General features: G+C 44.6%; 1 protein-coding gene across 20 annotated transcripts in view; it reads right to left on the reverse strand.

The window, feature by feature from the left end:
• SRRM1 (serine and arginine repetitive matrix 1) overlaps positions 1-24,158 on the reverse strand; it is a 254,277-nt gene that overhangs the window by 80,261 nt on the left and 149,858 nt on the right. For 8 of the 20 annotated variants that reach the window (XM_078774010.1, XM_078774012.1, XM_068110918.2 and 5 more), the window contains exons 1-2: positions 8,684-8,812; positions 3,018-3,107 (exon numbers count right to left, since the gene is read on the reverse strand). The exons of the other annotated variants lie outside the window; for them this stretch is intronic. In XM_078774010.1, the coding sequence (XP_078630136.1) occupies positions 3,018-3,107; positions 8,684-8,704 (111 nt within the window). In that variant the 5' untranslated portion in view covers positions 8,705-8,812. Of the gene's footprint in view, positions 1-3,017; positions 3,108-8,683; positions 8,813-24,158 lie in introns of those variants that run through there. 20 annotated transcript variants of the gene reach the window in all.

The following is a 24,158-nucleotide window of genomic DNA, read 5'->3' on the forward strand; positions in this document are numbered from 1 at the left end:
CGCGGGGTGAAGATGAAGATGAATCCAGCGAAGATGCGGCGAAGATGCATCCAGCGAAGATGCATCATCCAGCGAAGATGCGGCGCGCGCAACTGGCGCGTCGTGCATTGTAGTGTTTCCATCCAGCGACGGTGCGGCGCGTGACACGATAGGAATCGCCGGCGTTGGGCTGCAGAGAGGGCCGCGATGGGTGCCACGTGTGGCTTCGCGTAGGAGGTGATTCTGAGCAACGTTCGGATTCGCGGCGAGGAGGTGCTCGGAAGCAGGATGGGATCGCGGGCCTCCCAGAGTATTAGCACGCGATGGGTGCAGTGCACGACGATTCGCGTGGAGGAGGTGGTCCCACCGAGTATCGAGTGGTCGGTGTGAGCCGATCGTGACGGCGTGATTCCGACGAGCAGTGCGCGATTCGCTCGGAGGAGAAGGGCCACCGAGTTGCGAGTGGTCGGAGTGAGCCGGTCGTGACGGCGTGATTCCGACGAGCAGTGCGCGATTCGCGCGGAGGAGATGGGCCACCGAGTAGCGAGTGGTCGGAGTGAGCCGGTCGTGACGGCGTGATTCCGACGAGCAGTGCGCGATTCGCGCGGAGGTGATGGTTCCACCGAGTAGCGAGTGGTCGGAGTGTGCCGGCCGTGTGGAGGCATGGCCGACATGGGAGACGTGATCACTCGCGTGGGAATCTCAACTCGGGCCGAGGCACGCATATCTAGGATGAATCCCTCGGACGGAGCCGTTAGCGCTTCCGAGCTGCGATCGGACGGGTAGGCCGGCGGCTCCAAGCGGGTCCGTCGTTCCGACGGGGTTTCAGCCGCAGGACGTTGCCCAGTAGCATCGTTCTCCAGGCATCGAGCCGGAGTCCGTCACGCCTGCTCTGGCGTTCGGGTCTCATGAGAGCAGGTCGCTTTTTGACGACGCGGTCCCGCGAAAAGGCTTGCGACGTCCCATCTTTCGAGGCAGGCCGGCAGCGAGAGTAGTCGGAGCTCCGTTGCTGGAGCTAGCTCGACGGGTCCTCCGCTGGGCATTCTTTTCCGAGGCGAGCAGTGCAGGAGCGATGTCAGGAGAGGAATTACGATTAAGTGTTGTGAAAATCAAGATACAACAGCAACCCAAAGTAGGTTTTAATCGTAATTCGTTCTCAACAGCATCTAGAGAGAAACCAATAAACATGGTATTAATATTACATACAGGTGAATACAGGTGCGGACGGGTGGTATGACTATTTGATACATATAGCAGACTCGTTACCTTTCTATGGAAGCCCAGAGAAGCTCTAGAGTTCCATCGCTAGAGTTACATCGTGGTGATGGATCTACATCGCCTGTCAGTGCTGATATATATATAGGAACCGAGAAAGGGTCGCGTAGCGGCCATGAGGCGAATAACATCAGTGTCGTAATTTGGATGACGACATCAGTGTCGTAATTTGGATGACGATTTCATTACAAACCTGTCAAATACAATATCAACCTGTCTGCTGTTAACGAGAAAAGCTCCCAACATGGTGTGATGACATCACGATGACCAAAGTTGAAAATAAACAGCATGACGGGACCATGACGCTGTTACTATGTTTGAAAGACTTATGGAAAAACTTCCCGAGATTCTGACAAGTTCAAAGACCAAAATACATTTGATCATCTCGGTGGCGACAATTGGCGGCACCAATAACATCATGTATGGCAATTACTTTCCCCATGCAGCAATAATTACTTTCATTTTGTTTAGTGTATGGATAACTTATTGTAACGAGAGGAAATTAACATTTACCCATAAATGCAAAATGTATTCTTTAACATGATATTCACTCAAACCACTTTGAAACAATGCAAAAAGACCTGTGGATCCCACTATCTATACTGCAAATGTGTTCATGTGTGTATATATGTGTGTACGTGTGCATATACATCTGAAAATCATTGAAAAAAAACAGGATTGGCCCAATACAACAAGCATTTTAAGGCCATTTCCCTGCTAGAGGGGGGTGGGGGGGGTGGGGTTAGCCTTGCGGGCCACATGACAATCTTCTCCATTTAGCCCTATTTTCTACATCTCCCCATGTTAACCCCCTTTGCTCGCGTTTCTTCTTCCACCCCCTTCACAAGGGTTGGCCCAATGTCCACCAAATTTTGCATACGTGTTGACCTTGATAGGTTTACAAGAGTTGGCCCAATGCCTACCAAATTTTGCATACGTGTTTGTTGGAACCAGGGTCAGCTCATGGGCACAAATAAAAATCCCTCCCACACCTCCTTCACAGGGCAATGCCGACTTGCCAATGCTCCCAAAGGGGGCGGGCATTTATGGTTGTGTAAAAACTTTATTTTCTTAACACCCAAACCCCCCCTGAAGATAGATATTAATTTCACTCATTGTCTGTCCATATGAAAAACATGGAAATTTTACATCCACTGCGAATTCAAAATCAAAGCTTGAGAACACTGATGATGAAAAGGGAGTGTTTGCATTAACATTGAACATATGAATTGCATTTGGCACAAATTATTGGCCAAAACGACAGCATGAAGTAATATCAGATCCTCAAAAGGAGATGCAATACAGCATTGTGCAAGCAGTTCCAACAAATAAACACCAACTGGGTCTGGAAAGCTAACACAATAACTTCAAACCCACAATCCCCAATACACATTGAATTAACGCCAGGGGGGTTGACTCAGCCTGTCATCCTTCCGAGGTCGGCAAATTGAGTACCAGCTTGCTGGGATGAATGATCACGGTGTGTACCCCAATTCAGAATAGGCACACCACCGTATCCCTGCGCATCATAAGAGCGTGACCAAGGGTTGGCGTCAGGAAGGGCATCTGGCCATAAAAACATTGCCTCAAACAGGGAACCATGATTGTCATGGGGCCCGCAAGGCTAACCCCCGCTCTAGCGGGGAAAAATGGCCTTAAAACGATCATTCATTCATTCAAGGAGCGACTGTTAATCCAATTAAGGCTCAGAAACATTCCGAGACATGCAAAACAACATATGAAAAACGAAGGCTTTTCCTTACTTTCTTTTCCAAGCCTTCGGCAAATTTCATCTCTTTCATTAACTTTTTCTGTTTGTTTGAAAAGCGGTTGTCCTGGTCGGCACTGGTGCCCTGTGGGGAAATGACAGAAACAAACAAAGAAAAAAAGAAATCAAAGGCTCACAAATAAATGAGAAATACTTCCAATGCATGGTGAGACTAATTCTGACTGTATTGCATTGCAAAGCATCTAGGAGTAAGTACATCATTCTTTTGAGTCAGGTAATAGGGTGTTGGGCCACCATGTGCGGCCAGTACGGCCTGTATGTGCCGTGGCATAAAGTTTACCAGCGTTTGGAATTCTGCAGGAGGGATGCGGCACCATTGTTCCACGAGAAAGTCAATCAGCTCACACATGTTTGATGGAGGTAGCTGGGCTCACAAAAGTCGCCTGCCAGACGTCCCGTGGCAACCAAATTTTACTTTGCTGTCAGGTCAAATTACTGTGGGGCAAGTGTAATTTCCATGCTAACGTCCTGGCGGGCAAACATTCAGTATTTGCACCTTGTAAATGATAAATCACACAAACATACAATTTAATTGCTGCTCCAGATTGGTGAAGTGAATCGAGCGTGGAGAGAGTTTGGTGGGCATTGCTCGCGCGCGTACTCAGCTTTTCTCCCTCGACTGTGCGGGCTGAAAATATGTTTCACCAGTAAACTAAATAAACTGTGTGGACTCGTAAATGCAACTGAAATAAAGTGGAGTGCACCAATGTCGAATGCCTCATCATCTCAGAAACTGCTCCACCCCTATACCCACCTCCCAGGTCTGGATATTCGCTGAGTGCCATGGATTTTGGTGACTACAGTACGGATTCACTTAAAACCGTCCATAATTTATTCATTGAAACACTTATTTACGGTATTTATTGATTTATTTAATTATTACCCCTTTTGTATTTATTTACAGCAACTCTATTCACACATTTACTGTATTTATTTGAGAGGTTAGAATTAGGTTAGAAACGGAAATTTCCGCCAAGGAACGCAAATTCAATTTATAACATTATGATTATGGCAATGGTGCCAACATGGTTAATAATATCAATGGTATGACAATCGCCAACATCACCGCTTTGCACAAAAAAGGTGCAAAAACAGATCCTAGCAACTACAGACCAATCAGCCTTCTCCCAATTATCAGCAAAGTCATGGAATCCATCATTGCTTCAGATATGAAATCTTTCCTCTTCTCCAATGGCTTGATCTCTGATCATCAATTTGGTTTCAGACCTGGTCACTCTACTCTGGACATGCTGCTTCTGCTGCCTCAACAATGGATGGAGGTCCTCAATGCCAAACAGGAAATCAGAGCTATCTCCCTTGACATATATTGTACCTTCGATACGGTCTGGCAACCCGCTCTGCTCACAAAACTCTCCTCCGATGGTATCGATGGAAATCTCCACACCTGGCTTGCGGACTTCCTCTCCGGTCGCAGTCAACGTGTGGCCCTGAATGGAATTCTCTCATCTCCCCTTCCTGTTCAGGCTGGAGGTCCTCAAGGCAGTGTTCTGGGCCCTGTGCTTTTTTTTGGTCTTCATAAATGATTTTTCTGACTCTCCTTTCCTTTCTTTCCATTCTTTCTATCTCTATCTCTTTTTTCGAGAAAGGAAAATCCTTTCCATCTCTTTGCTGTTAACTCCACTCTCTGCCGCTCCATATCTCAAACCCTCAGATCGGCAGTCTGCAGCCTCCTCACTCTCTGCAGACCTTGACAAAATCACAAACTGGTCAACCAAGTGGAACATGTCTTTCAATCCTGACAAATCACACACTCTCACAATGTCTCTCCAAAAAGGCGGTCTGGAAAACCCTCCCATCTACTTTATCAACAATAATCTTGAAGAAGTTCCGTCACTCAAGCTTTTGGGTCTGACTATCAGCCAAGATCTTTCCTGGGAAAACCACATTTCCAAGCTGGCCTCCAAAGCCAGTCCGACTGGGCATCTTCCGTCGTGCGAAGTCCTTCCTTGGCACCTCTGAGCTCCTCACCACAGCCACAGGTTTTATCCGCAGCGTGATGGAATACTGCTCTCCAGTGTGGGCTGGTGCTCCTGCCTCACACCTAGCTCGGCTTCATGCTGTAGAAACCAAAGCCTTCAGGATCATTGGTATCTCCCGTAATGAAACTGATTCTGAGGGCCTTTCACTCGATCACCGCAGGCAGGTTGGTGGTCATTCTGTCTTCTAACGACTCCTCTCTGGCCTAGCTCCCCCAGCTCCCCCAGCTCTCCCCAGTATGTGCTGTGACCCCCAAATATTCCTGCAGGACGCACAAGAACAGCAAGCAACCCTCTTCTTGTGAAGCTGCCAAAATCAAGACTCTCCACTCATCTTCACTCTTTCATTCGTCTTTTCTCTCGCCTCCGGAACAAACTCCCTCAGTCTCTTCAATCCCACTCCTCCCTCCAGGTCTTTAAATCAGCTGTTCACCACCATCTGTTATCTTCCCCCATCCAAAACCTTGATCTTTTCTACCCCCGTTAATCCAACCCAAATCCACCTCTTTCAATCTCCGACTTCATTCCTGAAGATCCTCGTAGGCACCCCTCCCCCCACACCCTCCCTTCCACAGATCTCCCGATGTCCCTGTTCTCTACTGTTGTGCTTGTGTGCTTCCCTCTCTCTCCCCATCTTGTCTCCCCCTCCCTTTATTGTTTTATGTGTCCGTTTATGTATTTTGTGTTTTATGTGCTAATGTGAGTTTAATGTGCTCGCTCTTATACAAGCCTCGATCTAGTATACAAAAAAAAAAAGAGTATAGATGATTAACCTTCATGATTTGCCAAAGCTTTTGCTTTCGAAAAAATAATGATCACCAAATAGGACCATTTTATAAATTCGCAGTTGGGTCAGTGTTCAGTTTTGCATCTGCAGAATCTATGAATCATGCACGATACCCTGCGAGGGACAGTTACATAACTAAACTAGAACGGCACTCGGTAAAGTGCACACCGCCACCTGGTTGGCCGTATCACTCAATGGTGAAGCATCACTTTAAAAATTCTACAAGCTGGATCCAGATATGGATCTTCACCAAAATTGAATGGATTCTTCCTTATCACACACCCGACAGCCAAATCCGTCTCCAACTTTTTGAGATATCCTGCTAAGTGTCGTTTTTGGCCCTATCTCCCAATGGTGAAGAATCACTTAAAAATTATACTTCACCAAAATCTAATCATTTCCTCCGTGTCACATACACTACGTCTCTGCCAAATTTTGTCCGAATCCGTCCACAACTTTTTGAGATATCTTCTCCACAAAGAGACAAACAAACAGACGGGGAAAAAACAACTAGTACCACACTCGTAGAGGAAAGTGCATAGTCTCGCCTCACATGTTCATTCTTCAGAAAAATACCTTAGTTTACTGAACACACAATTAATATAGCCCACTGCTATAATGGCCGTTTTACCCATATCATCCATGCACCCTATTATGTCACATAGTTGCTTGGCATGGGCTATGAGCGTCATAAATTTAATTATTCACCCACTTCCGGTAATACATCAGATAAATGAAGATTATGATTTTTCAGATAAGGATTTCAATTCAAGTAATTATGGCTGGAATACCACTTCACCGATGGCATCATCATTATCACCCGAATCAAATATTCTCCCTGGAAAGTCCCTCCGATGTTTGAAGTTTTGCATCGATCGGACAAGCAGTTGCAGAAAAAACCATTTTTAAAACGAAAGAAAAACGCACGCACTCACACATATACGGGGCACGCACGCACACATATACGGGGCACGCACGCACACATATATACAGGGCACACACGCACGCACGCACACATATACGGGGCACGCACGCACACATATACGGGGCACGCACACACACACATATATACATACGATACGGGGCACGCACGCACACATATACGATACGGGGCACACACGCATATACGGGGCATGCACGCAAACATATACGGGGCACGCACGCATACACGGGGCACGCACGCACGCATACACGGGGCACGCACGCACGCATTCACGGGGCACGCACGCACGCATTCACGGGGCACGCACGCACGCATTCACGGGGCACGCACGCACGCATTCACGGGGCACGCACGCACGCATTCACGGGGCACGCACGCACGCATTCACGGGGCACGCACGCACGCATTCACGGGGCACGCACGCACGCATTCACGGGGCACGCACGCACGCATTCACGGGGCACGCACGCACGCATTCACGGGGCACGCACGCACGCATTCACGGGGCACGCACGCACGCATTCACGGGGCACGCACGCATTCACGGGGCATGCACGCATTCACGGGGCACGCACGCACGCATTCACGGGGCACGCACGCATTCACGGGGCATGCACGCATTCACGGGGCACGCACGCACGCATTCACGGGGCACGCACGCATTCACGGGGCACGCACGCACGCATTCACGGGGCACGCACGCACGCATTCACGGGGCACGCTCGCACGCATACACGGGGCACGCACGCACGCATACACGGGGCACGCACGCACGCATACACGGGGCACGCACGCACGCATACACGGGGCACGCACGCACGCATACACGGGGCACGCACGCACACATACACGGGGCACGCACGCACACATACACGGGGCACGCACGCACACATACACGGGGCACGCACGCACACATACACGGGGCACGCACGCACACATACACGGGGCACGCACGCACACATACATACACGGGGCACGCACGCACGCACACATACACGGGGCACGCACACATATACGGGGCACGCACACATATACGGGGCATACATATACTGGACGTACATATAAGGGACATACATACATACATATATATATAAATATATATATATATATATATATACATACATACATACATATACATACATATACATATACATACATATATATATACACACACACACACTCAGATGCTTTCTCGTTTGTATTATGCTCATGGTGCGGGCGATAACTCGCCTACTGTTCGTGAAGGGCACCGTAGGATATTTTGTGCCCACCATAATTCTAGGAGTAGGGACACCTGTCTTAACGTCCATCCGAGGGATGACACACACCTTGGCTGTAAAACACCAGGGTGACAGCTTATGTTATAGTTATACCTATTGCATTGGTAGGTCAAGGTTCCACGGCGCGCGAAACTCCTCTCTCAACAATTGGGTTTTGATCATTGGCAATGGGCTTGGTTTCGCCGCCTTTGTAAAGCATGAAATCGAAAGACACTAAAACGTCTCACAATTTGAAATAACTTTCTTGCAAAATACATTCGGCAGGTAAATAAAAACATGCATTAGACTCAGAGGGTTAAATAATTATATAAATACAGACATTCCAGGGTTACGTGCGAAATAAAACAAGTTCGTCTCCAGACGTCATCGTCAACCTAATAATGTCTGGAAAAAACCCAACATTTTGATATTTTCACAAAAACTGGAAATAACGCTCAATGAGGCCCGGTCAGAAATGCGCCATTTTACTCGTCAATCCGAGCACAGGAACGTCTCACATACATCGTCAACACCACGGTAAACGACCCTCTGTTTAACCACAATGTAATCGCTTTAGCCCCGTTCATCACCACAACACAATAACCATTCGCACTCTTAGCTTAAACTATTAAAGCGATATCGTCACATTCTTACACGAAAGAAACCCGCATCCATGTTGTCGCGGATTCGTGATGTCACGACCTCGTTCTAGCACCCGGAAGTCTCTTTGGTTTTCCGTTGTTGTGGTTGTTGTTTGTTACCTTCGTCCTGAAGAGAAATATTTAACTATCTGATTGGACCAATTTGTTTGTGAATGTTAAAATCCGCTCATTCAATACGTAATTTTAGCCCTGATAGTGAATAACAAAGATTATTATTAGAGCAGAGCAAGATGAACCAATCGGCCGCGTAAACGGGAGTCGGGAAGTATTCACTGGGCGGGCTTGGCCGCCATTTTAGAAAGCAACTGCGCAAGCTTCGAGCAAGGCATGACGTAACATTTGGCCCTACAGGCCTACCTACAATCATGGATGTCCAAAGGGGGGGTTGCGGTGGGGAGGAGGATCTGCCCCACCCCGGACCCTCTCCCCATTTTCCCTTACGGTGGTGGGTGGTTTGTGTACAGCCACCCGGCTGCTGGTTGCATCATTTTTCTGTGTGCGCGTCTGCTGCTGATGCAATTGCCTCTCGATAACTTGTTATCAGGTACTCATTTTTCCGACCTCGGAAGGATAAGGATGGCAGGTGAAGTCAATTTCACTTGACGTTAATTCAACGGGATTCTCACTCAGAACCTTAGGATCCTAAGCCCGCCACCCGAACCATTAGGCCAATCTCTTAGTCTTCCGGCGAAGCACGTAGAGGTAAAATAAAGATAGCAGGTCCTTAGGACCGACCTTTATGTGTTGCACACTCCACCTTAAAACGCGATTTTCATGTAAAATCTCACAAAAAATTGTGCAAATTCCTTCTTGAACATTTTAGTATAATAAGCTCCGATTTACCGAATTATGTATGTTTCAGCGAAACGTTGTGGTTAATTCTCGTTTTTGCGAACTTAATGTCTGGGAACTTGAACAGGACAAGTCTCAATATTTTTTTCCCCCCCTTTTGAATTCCCCCTCCCCTCCCTTTAAAATTCCCCCTCCCCTCCCTTTAAAATTGCCCCTCCCTCCCTTTAAAATCCCCCCACCCTCCCTTTAAAATTCCTCCCCCCCTCCCTTTAAAATTCCCCCGCCCCTCCCTTTAAAATTCCCCCCCCCTCCCTTTAAAATTTACCTGGCGGATGCCCACAGGTGAGGGCGAGACTACCGGAAGTGGGGCCCATTTGTGGTTTGTTTTCAACGTATCCAATCACGTGACTGTTGTCGCGAAGGGTGCACTAACCGGAAGTGACGTAGTTCCGTCCTCATCGATAACGACAATGTAAGTTAGAATCTCAATCTCCATCGTCATGCCATCCAAAAAATAAATAATAAGTACAGATACATTCAAAGTACACCGCCCCCTTGCCAAATAATTAAATATCCTATAGCGTGGCATTGCCGGCACCCGGCAATACCGCAGTGCAGCTCATCGAGGCTGCATTGGAAGGGAGAGGTGTACACTAATTGATTGATTAATTGTGTAATTAAAATCAATAAAAGATTATCACAAAATATTTTCTTAATCAATTGGCTAATAGCATAACTAAACCACTAGTGCTTCATCCGAAGATGTATCTTTTAGAAATTTAATTAAATAAGTCATTAATAAAAAAATTAAATAATTAATTGATTAATCAATAAATAATTAATCAATTAATCAATAAATAATTGATCGATTAAATGATTAATCAATAAACCAAAAATATCCTTGATAGCCACATCACTTGGTCACTCATGTCCAAATATTAGCTTCCCAGCTCAAAAGGTGCCTGAGATATTGGCCAAATGAGAAAGAAAATAAATAAATGATTAATAATGAAAATAAATAAATAACAAGTACACATATATTCAAAGCACACCGCCCCACGCCAAATAATTAAATATCCTACAGAGCGGCATTGCCGGGGCGCCTCAGGCGCCCGGCAATACCGCAGTGCAGCTCATTGAGGCTGCATTGGGAGGGAGAGGTGTAGACTAATTGATTGATTAATTGTATAATTAAAATCAATAAAAGATTATCACAAAATATTTTCATAATGAATTGGCTAATAGCATAACGATCTCCACGTTTAAGCTCCACACGGTCGCCACGTTTTTCGAAGTTAAGTCTGTTCACAATTGTATTTTGTCGAAACTGTATTTATCTTTCGGTGTGTTAAGTTATTGTGTGCCACTTTGGTTGTTTCTCGGTGTTTATCTTTCATAAATTGATCGTCTGTTTGCCGCGTCGCGAACGATTTGAAATCGAAGTTAAGTGATTGTTCCCATTTGTATTTTCGTTAAAACTGTATTTATTTATGGTGTTGTACATATATTGTGTCCCGACGAAAATTTTTCGGTGCAAATCTTTCATACCTGTATTGAAAATCGTGTTAATTCGTGTCATGTCTTGAGGCCTTGTACAGTGTACACTGTACAACCTTGAGGCTTTGTTTTTCTCTCAGCGGTCCGACGTTTGTGATCCAATAACTTTCGTTCTCTGTATTCCCAGTCTTTTCACCCATAGCCTACTTCCTTGTGTAAATCTCAACTAAAAAAAAAACAAAAAAAAAAAAACATTTCCTTCTCTGTTCTCATTCGTTTATTCATTCTTATTCGTTCGTTCGTTCTTCGACCACGTGTTTCTCCCCCATTTCCCCAGATAGTTTTCACTGTTATTAACCTTCAATGTTTACACTTTCCCCTCAAGTTATGTATTCCGTCATATTTTATAACACCTTTTTCTTCTTCTTCTTTAAAAGGCTGCTTTCGACTTGCTCACCAAATCAATTCATCCCAAAAAAAATATCCATCTCCTATAGTGCCTTTTTTCTACATTCCCTAAACTCTCCTGCACTCCATCCTCCATCCAGCGTCCTTAAACGTATTTTTAACTCGAAGGTCACAAGAAACTCATTTTGCAATAAATGTTCGTTTCCCATAAATCGTACACTTTCTAAAATCCAATCTCACCCCTCCCCTCCAAATCTTCCCCATAACCCCTCCCCTCCAAATCTTCCCCATCACCCCTCCCCTCCAAATCTTCCCCATCACCCATCCCTTTCAAATCTCCCCCCTTGCCCCCTCCCTCCTAAACTACCCCCTCACTCCTCCCCGCCAAGACGCCCCCTCGCCCCTCCCCTCCTAGACTCCTGCCTCACCCCTCCCCTCCAAATCTCCCCCATATCCCATCCCTTTCAAATCCCTCCCCTTGTCCCTTCCCTCCCAAACTCCCCCCTCACCCCTCCCCTTCAAATCTCCCCACCCTCATTGCTTCTCAATTTCCCCCCTCTCACTCCCCCTCCTCAAAGCGTCCTCCCCGCTTCTTCCCCCTTCCAACTCTCACCTCCATCTCCCCCAACCTTCTGCCTCGCTCTTCCCCCTCCTCAAATAACACCTCATTGTGCCTCACCCAATCACCATCAAACCTTTTGTTCGCCCCATCCTTCTCTTTCTCCGAGCTATTCTGAAATCTCTGACACACCTTCAACAGCTCTCCCTACCTCTTCCACCTCTTCCACATCTTACCCTACCCCTCCTCCCCCCTGTTCTGTATCTGATGCTCCCCCTTCCTCTTCATTAACGGTATGGACCTCAAACATCCGGGGCCTTCGTTCAAACTTAACTGATCTCTCCATACAGGTTGCCTCTGTCAAACCAGATGTGATCTGCTTAACAGAAACTTTCCTCCTTTATGATGTCTCTGATTCCTTAGTATCTCTCCCGGGCTACTCCCTCCTCCGGTATGATAGACCTGAGTCTCGTCCTGGAGGCGGGGTTGCTATCTTTATCAAAAACTCTCTTCCTCACTCGCCCTGCACTGCACTCTCTCCACCTCACCCCCAGGAATACCTCTGGCTACGGCCTCCCCTTCGCTCCCACCTCTTGTTCATATGTGTGTTGTACCGTCCACCAAACAGTGATGACTCCATCTACATCTCGCTGTCTGATAATATGGACCAACTTCTATCTACTCATCCCAACTCTCTCTTCCTCATATGTGGTGATTTCAACTGTCATCATGCCAGTTGGCTGGGTGTGGGTACCTCTCTCACCAGCCATGGCTCCTCAGCAAAGGACTTCTGCGACTCACTGGGACTGACACAATCTGTCAATTTCCCGACCCGGATCTCAGTCAACGGAACATCTTCTCTTCTGGACTAAGTTATGACTAACTTCCCTGAAAATGTCTGCTGCTCTTCTTCTGCTCCAATCGGATCATCTGATCATAATAATAATAATAATAATTCATTTATTTTGTATAGCGCTTTTCCAGAAGCCCAAAGGCGCTTTGACAGAGTGGAAAACATAATGCATAACAATACATGAAAACAACAATTGCAAAAAGACAAGAATCAAGAAAACAAACAGCAGCGATATACGGCATATATATAAGACAAGAATCAAAAAGACAAGACAAGAATCAATAGGGAAATATTTAAAGCAAAAGGAGGGAGAAGAAGAATCATGTCCTTGTTAAAGTGGACATCTCTCTTACCATCCTCAGGGAGCCTGCTCAGCGTCGACGAGTCTGGCATTTCACTCAGGCCAACTGGCACGGTCTTCAAGCAGCCATCAATCATCTGGACTGGTCTCCCATCTCTACCACCTCTGACATCAACTCATCCTGGGAATTCTTCCAAAGTAAATTGCTCTCTCTCATGCACAGATTTATCCCATCTCGTCTTCAGTTGTCATACCCTTCCTCCCGTCCATGGTACACGGAATCTTGTGGTGAGGCTGTTGCCCAGAAACAACTTGCCTTCGTCTCCTGGAAAGCAAATCCAACGGAAGGAAATCTCATTTCCTTTCACAAAGCCCGAAACAAGTGTGTGTCCACCATCAGGAGAGCCAGGAAACAATATCTCTTCGTTCTCAAGACCGAACTCTCTTATCTGTCTCCCTCTTCCAAATCCTGGTGGCGTCTGGTCAAATCCGTTTCTGGTGTTTGTTCCCCCTCCATCCCCTCCCTAACCTCAAACGGCTACACAGCTGACTCCGCACGTGAAAAGGCTGAATGCCTCAACTCTGTGTTTGCCTCTAAATCTTGTGTCCCAAACCCATCCCTCTCTGTACCCACCATACCCAGTCGTACCCTGCTGCTCCTGGACTCCGTGTCCTTTCCTCCTGACAAGGTGGAAAAGTTTCTGTCAACCCTCGACTCTGATTCTGCAACTGGACCCAACGGCAACAGCCCACGGGTCCTAAAATCCTGCTCTGCTGCTCTATCTCACCCTCTCTCTGTTCTCTTCACCCTCTCTTTTGCTCAAGGTCAACTGCCATCTGCTTGGAAATCAGCCAACATCACCGCTTTGCACAAAAAAGGTGCAAAAACAGATCCTAGCAACTACAGACCAATCAGCCTTCTCCCAATTATCAGCAAAGTCATGGAATCCATCATTGCTTCGGATATGAAATCTTTCATCTTCTCCAATGGCTTGATCTCTGATCATCAATTTGGTTTCAGACCAGGTCACTCTACTCTGGACATGCTGCTTTTGTTGTCTCAACAATGGATGGAGGTCCTCAATGCCAAACAGGAAATTAGAGCTGTCTCCCTCGACATATCACGTGCCTTCGACACGGTCTGGCACCCCGCTCTGCTCACCAAACTCTCCTCCTTTGGTATCCATGGAAATCTCCACGCATGGCCGGCGGACTTCCTCTCTAGTCGTCGTCAACGTGTGGCCCTGAATGGGTTTCTCTCATCTCCTCTTCCTGTTCAGGCTGGAATTCCCCAAGGCAGTGTTCTGGGCCCTGTGCTTTTTCTGGTCTTCATCAATGATCTCTCTGACTCTCTTGAAAATCCTCTCTATCTCTTTGCTGATGACTCCACTGTCTGCCGCTCCATTCCTCTTCCCTCAGATCGGCAGTCTGCAGCCTCCTCACTCTCTGAAGACTTGGACAAAATCACAGACTGGTCAAACAAGTGGAACATGTCTTTCAATCCTGACAAATCTCACACTCTTACTATGTCTCTCCGAAAAGATCGACTGGACAACCCTCCCATCTACTTTCTCAACAATCCTCTCCAAGAAGTTCTGTCGCTCAAGCTTTTGGGTCTCACTATCTGCCATGATCTTTCTTGGCAAAACCACATTTCCAAGCTGGCCTCCAAAGCCAGTCGCCAACTGGGCATCCTCCGTCGTGCGAAGTCCTTCCTCGGCACACCTGAGCTCCTCACCACATACAAGGCTTTCATCCGCAGCTCAATGGAATACTGTTCTCCCCTATGGGCCGGTGCTCCTGCCTCACACCTAGCTCGGCTTCACGCTGTTGAAACCAAAGCTTTCAGAATTATTGGAATCTCCCGTGATGAAGCTATCTCTGAGGGCCTTTCACTCACTCACCGCAGGCAGGTAGGTGGTCTTTCTGTCTTCTACCGACTCCTCTCCGGCCTTGCACCCCCAGCTCTCTCTGTGCTCTGTCCCCCAAATATTCCTACAGGTCGCACAAGATCTGCCAGCAAGCCTCTGATGGTTAAACTGCCGAAATCTCGGCTCTCTGCTCACCTTCACTCTTTCATTCCTCTTTTCTCCCGCCTCTGGAACAAACTCCCTCACTTCCTTCAATCCCACTCCTCCCTCCAGGTCTTTAAAACAGCTGTTCAGCACCATCTCTTATCTTCCCCCATCCAAAACCTTGATCTTTTCTACCCCCGCTAATTCACCCCAGATCCACCTTGTTTGAAATTCCAACTTCTTTCCTGGAAGTCCTGGCAGTGTCCATATGTTTTATACCTCTCCCACCGCCCCCTTCCCATGCCCCCCCCCCCCAAAGCCCTCGCCCTCTCTCAGATCTCTCGATGTCTCCATGTCTCTCGGTCCCTGCTCTCAAATGTTGTGTTTGTGTCCTTCCCCCTCTCTCCCCATCTTGTCTACCGCTCCCGATGTTATATGTTTTATGTGTCGGTTTGTCTTTCTGTGTGATTAATGTTCGCTCTTTCACGAGCCTCGATCTTGTATACAAAAAAAAAAAAAAAAAAAAAAAAAACGAAACCACTAGTGCTTCATCCGAAGATGTATCTTTCAGAAATTTAATTAAATAAGTCATTAATAAAAAATTAAATAATTAATTGATTACTCAATAAATAATTAATCGATTAATCAATAAATAATTAATCGATTAAATGATTAATCAATAAATCAAAAATATCCTTGATAGCCACATCACTTGGTCATTGGCATGTCCAAATGTCAGCTTCCTAACTCAAAAGGTGCCTGAGTTAATGGTCAGAAGAGAAAGGAAATTTGATTAATTAAATAAGTACTTAATTAATCGCTAATAATTAAATAACTCCTCAATTTATTGATTAATCAAAAAAAAAAAATAACGTTTTTGACAAAAGACTTGCTCACTATTGTGCCGAAATTTCAGCTTCCTAGCTCAAAGGATGGCTGAGATATCGCCTGGACAAACAAGAAAGAAAGAAAACAAAGAAAACAAGTACAGATACATTCAAAGTACACCGCCCCCATGCCAAATAATTAAATATCCTACAGCGCGGCTCATTGAGGCTGCATTGGAAGGGAGAGGTGTACGCTAATTGATTGATTAATTGTATAATTAAAATCAATAAAAGATTATCACAAAATATTTTCATAATCAATTGGCTTATAGCATAACTAAACCACTAGTGCTTCATCCGAAGATGTATCTTTTAGAAATTTAATTAAATAAGTCATTAATAAAAAATTAAATAATTAATTGATTAATAAATATATAATTAATCGATTAATCAATAAATAATTAATCGATTAAATGATTAATCAATAAATCAAAAATATCCTTGATAGCCACATCACTTGGTCACTCATGTCCAAATATTAGCTTCCCAGCTCAAAAGGTGCCTGAGATATTGGCCAAATGAGAAAGAAAATAAATAAATGATTAATAATGAAAATAAATAAATAATAATCATAAAAAATTAAATTATTAATCAATTTGGTCAGAGAACACATAAACTACCACTATTTCATCAGAATCTGTAACTTTAAAAAAAAAATTTTTTTTGTCATTAATCAAATAATTAAATAATTAATCGATTAATTCATTAATTCATAAATCAAAAATATCCTTTGCAGCCAAATCACCTGGTCATTGGCATGTCCAAATATCAGCTTCCTAACTCAAAAGGTGCCGGAGTTAATGGTTAGAAGAGAAAGGAAATTTGATTAATTAAATAAGTACTTAATTAATCGCTAATAATTATTAAATAACTCCTCAATTTATTGATTAATCAAAAAAAAAAATACCGTTTTTGACAAAGGACTTGCTCACTATTGTGCCAAAATTTCAGCTTCCTAGCTCAAAGGATGGCTGAGATATCGCCCGGACAAACAAGAAAGAAAATAAACAAGAAAGAAAACAAGAAAGAAAACAAACAAGAAAGAAAGAAACCAGAGTGAAAACTGAGTACTCTCTTTCAGCGTGCGTCACTGCCGAGCCCCCTTTGGTGCCCGGCAATGACGATTTGCAATGCCTGGAGATGGCATAGGAAAGGAGCGGTGTACAATAATCATAAAAAAATTAAATTATTAATCAATTTGGTCAGAAAACACATAAACTACCACTATTTCATCAGAATCTGTAACTTAAAAAAAAAAAAATTTTTTGTCATTAATCGAATAATTAAATAATTCATTGATTAATTGATTAATTAATAAATCAAAAATATCCTTTGCAGCCAAATCACCTGGTCATTGGCATGTCCAAATATCAGCTTCCTAACTCAAAAGGTGCCTGAGTTAATGGTCAGAAGAGAAAGGAAATTTGATTAATTAAATAAGTACTTAATTAATCGCTAATAATTAAATAACTCCTCAATTTATTGATTAATCAAAAAAAAAATACCGTTTTTGACAAAGGACTTGCTCACTATTGTGCCGAAATTTCAGCTTCCTAGCTCAAAGGATGGCTGAGATATCGCCCGGACAAACAAACAAGAAAACAAGAAAGAAAACAAACAAGTACACATACATTCAAAGTACACCGCCCCATGCCAAATAATTACATATGCTGCAGCGCGGCATTGCCGGGGCGCCTCCGGCGCCCGGCAATACCGCAGTGCAGCTCATTGAGGCTGCATTGGGAGGGAGAGGTGTACACTACTTGATTGATTAATTGTATAATTAAAATCAATAAAAGATTATCACAAAATATTTTCATAATCAATTGGCTAATCGCATAACTAAACCACTAGTGCTTCATCCGAAGATGTATCTTTTAGAAATTTAATTAAATAAGTCATTTATAAAAAATTAAATAATTAATTGATTACTCAATAAATAATTAATCGATTAATCAATAAATAATTGATCGATTAAATGATTAATCAATAAACCAAAAATATCCTTGATAGCCACATCACTTGGTCACTCATGTCCAAATATTAGCTTCCCAGCTCAAAAGGTGCCTGAGATATTGGCCAAATGAGAAAGAAAATAAATAAATGATTAATAATGAAAAAAAATAAATAATAATCATAAAAAATTAAATTATTAATCAATTTGGTCAGATAACACATAAACTACCACTATTTCATCAGAATCTGTAACTTTAAAAAAATTTTTTTTTTGTCATTAATCGAATAATTAAATAATTAATCGATTAATTGATTAATTAATAAATCAAAAATATCCTTTGCAGCCAAATCACCTGGTCATTGGCATGTCCAAATATCAGCTTCCTAACTCAAAAGGTGCCTGAGTTAATGGTCAGAAGAGAAGGGAAATTTGATTAATTAAATAAGTACTTCATTAATCGCTAATAATTAAATAACTCCTCAATTAATTGATTAATCAAAAAACAAAAAATACCGTTTTTGACAAAGCACTTGCTCACTATTGTGCCGCAATTACAGCTTCCTAGCTCAAAGGATGGCTGAGAGAGGTATCGCCCAGACAACCAAGAAAGCAAGAAAGCAAGAAACCAGAGTGAAAACTGAGTACTCCCTTTCAGCGTGCGTCACTGCCGAGCCCCCTTCGGTGCCCGGCAATGACGTTTCGCAATGCCTGGAGATGGCATAAGAAAGGTGCAGTGTACAATAACTTGCCATATCTTGCGTAACACAGTTGTGGGAGCAGCTTCAATCAGATTTTGACATGAAATATTTATCCACTTCTTGTCTGAACCAGAACGTCGAAGAGAACCATAAAGGAGGAAACGTGGTGCAGACACAATTCATCTGCGAATGAATTCAGGTGTGCGTTGAGGATGGTGATGGTCACTGAATTAATCAAACCGGCTGCTGGAGCAAATTGCTCACCAGACTCAGACGAATTCATTCTGACGCTGCAGAGTCACAAACAAGAAAATAACGAGTCGATCAGTGCGGTTTGTCCCAACTGTTCAGCACAGATAGAATAAATGTTGCAATTGCTAAAGTTCAACTCAGGCCTCCTCAGCAGAACATACCAGCACACATCTCTGGTTATGTGTGTCGCAGAATCCTCAGTGGACATGAACTGCTGTCATCGTGTCTGGTTTGCAGAAACGATCTTCTAAGAAGTGCTGCTTTAATTGGATGATCCTGCCCTGCTCTTCATTCACAACAGGGAATACGACATCCAAGTCCAACTTTCGATCTCCGATAGTCCCATCAGATGAGTTCCTCACTTTTTGTTCACAATGTGAGGAAGCGTTTCATACTGAATTCAGTGAATCTAAGATGACCAGAAACAATATCTGTCTCCTGCTCAATGAGGCCATGCATCAGCTGGATGTCTGCAAGGGGTTGGACGGTTGCAGTGAGCAATTTTTGATTAATTAATTAATTCATTCACTCATTAGTTATTTAATTTTTATCGATTAATTAAGTACTTATTTATTTCCTTTCTCATCTGCGCAATTTCTCAGGCACCTTTTGAGCTAGGAAGCTAATATTTGGACACGATAGTGACCAAGTGATGTGGCTATGCAGGATATTTTTGAGTTATTGATTAATCAATTAATCGATGAATTATTTAATAATTCGATTAATAACTTAATTAATTTTTTTAAGTTACAGATTGGAATGAAACGGTGGTGGTATAGGTATTCTATTAGCCAATTGATTAATTATTTAAATATTTTATGATTATGATTTATTTATTTTCATTAAAAAAAAAAAAACCACCTTTAGAGGCCATTTTTCCCCACAAGCGGGGGTTGGCCTTTTTCGGGAACTGTGGTTGTTGTTGTTTTTCGGTCCCCTTTTTGAAGCAATGTTTTTTTACGGCCGGATGCCCTTCCTGACGCCAACCCTTTTTGCCTCCTTTAACGACAAGCAGGGAATTAACAGTGAACTGGTACTCAATCTGGACTGGACCCGACCCGACAAACAACGTGTTCGTTTTAACTCGATTCGATTCGAGCGCCGACGAACAAAACCAGTCATATCTTTTGAACGCGTGGCTCGATTTTTACAAAATAAAGTTTTTCTTGAAGGCCTGAACCGTGCGCTCACAATGATAGTAATGGCGACCGGGAAATGTTGTTTTGCGCCGCAAAGGCGCCTTGTGTGACGTGAGGACCATGTCGTGCTGCATAGATTATCATAAATTATCATACATTAACGGCGGCGCGTTCCGTGACGTGATTTCGTTTCGTGAGTCTTGAAATATTTGACGAATATTCACGGCGGCGTGAATATTTTCATTATTAATCATTTATTTATTTTCTCTCATCTGGACAAGGGCGAAGCCTGGTGTTGGCTTAGCGGTTAGGGTGCCGGCTTGGGATCCTAGGATCCTGGGTTTGAATCCCGGTCGATCGCTAAATTAACACCAGGGGGGTTGACTCAGCCTGTCATCCTTCCGAGGTCGGCAAATTGAGTACCAGCTTGCTGGGATGAATGATGCCGGTGTGCACCCCGGTTTAGAATTGGTACACTGTATCCTTGCGCATCATAAGAGGCGACTAAGGGTTGGCGCCAGGAAGCGCATCCAGCCATAAAAACAGTCTCAAACAGGGAACCATGGTGGGGCCCGCAAGGCTAACCCCTGCTCTAACGGGGGAAAATGGCCTTAAAACGATCATTCATTCAGTCAGTCATTCATTCATTCTCTCATCTGGGCAATCTTGTTTGTCATCTTGTGATATCTCAGCCATCCTTTGAGCTAGGAAGCTGAAATTTCGGCACAATAGTGAGCAAGTACTTTGTCAAAAACGGTATTTTTTGTTTTTTGATCAATTAATTGATTAATCTATAATCATTAAAACGCTTATTTCTGAAGTTTGTAATCGGAACTTCTCCCCAGCTATTGCTCCTGTCACCCTAAGATATGTGTGATACTATGTAGTTATGACTAACCCTTCCATATAAGCATACCTATGTCTCCAAATGTCAAAGTGTGGAATAAAAGCTGAAAATCGGTGAAAAGTTTTGAATAACCCCATCTTGTTTTCCGCTCCCGCTTTTTGTGTGTTTTGTTTGTCTGGTTGATTTGTTTGTGAAGTAAATGTTAGCTCTTTCACGAGCCTCGATTCAGTATACAAAAAAATAAAAAATAAATAAATAAAAATAAACCCACGCCATTTTGTTTTACGCACAGTGAGACACTGCACTTGATACCGAGGAGAAGAAGAAGATGTCCGGATGTGTGCCGGACGTGCAGCGACTCGAGAGGCATGCTACGCCTTTTAATACAAATATAAATGCGAACAGAAATGAAAGCGATATTCAGGAGATCCGCCAGAATGAATGTTGGTGCCAACTGACACAATTATTTTGAAAGGAAGTGGAAGGGCAAGTTAGTTTGTATGAACATAAACACCATTTATGCCCGTTATTTTCACGGGTTACCGCTAGTTACTTAATTATTATCGATTTATTAAGTACTTATTTATTTCCTTTCTCGTCTGGGCAATTTCTCAGGCACCTTTTGAGCTCGGAAGCTAATATTTGGACACGATAGTGACCAACTGATGTGGCTATGAAGGATTTTTTTTTTTTTTTTTTTTTTTGTATACAAGATCGAGGCTCGTGAAAGAGCGAACATTAATCACACAGAAAAGACAAACAGACACACAAAACAAATAACATCGGGAGCGGTAGACAAGATGGGGAGAGAGGGGGAAGGACACAAACACAACATTTGAGAGCAGGGACCGAGAGACATGGAGACATCGAGAGAACTGTGGGAGGGAGAGGGCTTTGGGGGGAAGGCATGGGAAGGGGGGGGGGGGGGGTGGGAGAGGTATAAAACATATGGACACTGCCAAGACTTCCAGGAAAGAAGTTGGAATTTCAAACAAGGTGGATCTGGGGTGAATTAGTGGGGGTAGAAAAGATCAAGGTTTTGGATGGGGGAAGATAAGAGATGGTGGTGAACAGCTGTTTTGAAGACCTGGAGGGAGGAGTGTGATTGAAGTGAGTGTGGGAGTTTGTTCCAGAGGCGGGAGAAAAGAGGAATGAAAGAGTGAAGGTGAGCAGAGAGCCGAGATTTCGGCAGTTTAACCATCAGAGGGTGGCTGGCAGATCTTGTGCGACCTGTAGGAATATTTGGGGGACAGAGCACAGAGAGAGCTGGGGGAGCAAGGCCGGAGAGGAGTCGGTAGAAGACAGAAAGACCACCTACCTGCCTGCGGTGAGTGAGTGAAAGGCCCTCAGAGATAGCTTCATCGCGGGAGATTCCAATGATTCTGAAAGCTTTGGATTCAACAGCGTGAAGCCGAGCCAGGTGTGAGGCAGGAGCACCAGCCCATAGGGGAGAACAGTATTCCATTGAGCTGCGGATGAAAGCCTTGTATGTGGTGAGGAGCTCAGGTGTGCCTAGGAAGGACTTCGCACGACGGAGGATGCCCAGTCGGCGACTGGCTTTGGAGGCCAGCTTGGAAATGTGGTTTTCCCAAGAAAGATCATGGCAGATGGTGAGACCCAAAAGCTTGAGCGACAGAACTTCTTGGAGAGGATTGTTGAGAAAGTAGATGGGAGGGTTGTCCAGTCGATCTTTTCGGAGAGACATAGTAAGAGTGTGAGATTTGTCAGGATTGAAAGACATGTTCCACATGTTTGACCAGTCTGTGATTTTGTCCAGGCCTTCAGAGAGTGAGGAGGCTGCAGACTGCCGATCTGAGGGAAGAGGAATGGAGCGGCAGAGAGTGGAGTCATCAGCAAAGAGATAGAGAGGATTTTCCAGAGAGTCGGAGAGATCATTGATAAAGACCAGAAAAAGCACAGGGCCCAGCACACTGCCTTGGGGAACTCCAGCCTGAACGGGAAGGGGAGATGAGAGAAATCCATTCAGGGCCACACGTTGACTACGACCAGAGAGGAAGTCCGCAAGCCATGCATGGAGATTTCCATGGATACCATAGGAGGAGAGTTTGGTGAGCAGAGCTGGGTGCCAGACCGTATCGAAGGCACGTGATATGTCAAGGGAGACAGCTCTGATTTCCTGTTTGGCATTGAGGACCTCCATCCATTGTTGAGACAGCAGGAGCAGCATGTCCAGAGTAGAGTGACCTGGTCTGAAACCAAATTGATGATCAGAGATCAAGCCATTGGAGAAGAGGAAAGATTTCATATCCGAAGCAATGATGGATTCCATGACTTTGCTGATAATTGGGAGCAGGCTGATTGGTCTGTAGTTGCAAGGATCTGTTTTTGCACCTTTTTTGTGTAAAGCGGTAATGTTTGCTGATTTCCAGGATGCTGGCAGATGACCTTGAGCAAAAGATAGGGTGAAAAGAACAGAGAGAGGGTGAGATAGAGCGGCAGAGCAGGATTTTAGGACCCGTGGGCTGATGCCATCTGGTCCAGTTGCAGAATCAGAGTCGAGGTTTGACAAAAACTCCTCCACCTTGTCAGGAGAGAAGGTCACAGAGTCCAGGAGCAGTTTGGTTCGACTGGGAAAGGTGGGAACAGAGAGAGATGGGTTTGGGACTAAGGATTTTGAGGCAAACACAGAGTTGAGGCATTCGGCTTTGTCACGTGCGATGTCAACTGTGTGGCCATTTGAGGTAAGGGAGGGGATGGAGGGGGAACAAACACCAGAAACGGATTTGACCAGACGCCACCAGGATTTGGAGGAAGGAGACAGGTTTGAGAGTTCATTCTTGAGTGAGGAGAGATAGTGCTTCCTGGCACTCCTGAGGGTAGACACACACTTGTTCTGAGCTTGGTGGAAGGAACTGAGATTTCCTTCAGTTGGATTAGCCTTCCAAGAGGCAAAGGCAAGTTGTTTCAGGGCAACTGCCTCACCACAAGATTCAGTGTACCATGGACGGGAGGAAGGGTAAGACAACTGAAGGCGAGATGGGATAAATCTGTGCATGAGAGAGATCAGTTTGCTTTGGAAGAATTCCCAGGAAGAATTGATGTCAGAGGCAGTGGAGATGGGAGACCAATCCAGACGATTGATGGCTGCTTGAAGACCGTCCCAGTCGGCCTGAGTGAAATGCCAGACTCGTCGACGCTGAGGAGGCTCTCTGAGAATGGCCAGAGAGATGTCCACTTTGACAAGCACATGATCAGAAGAACCGATTGGAGCAGAAGAAGAGCAGCAGACATTAGCAGGGAA

This window comes from Myxine glutinosa, chromosome 3 (genome assembly GCF_964187855.1).
Source record: "Myxine glutinosa chromosome 3, kmMyxGlut1.1, whole genome shotgun sequence".
NCBI classification, from domain to species: Eukaryota; Metazoa; Chordata; class Myxini; order Myxiniformes; family Myxinidae; genus Myxine; species Myxine glutinosa.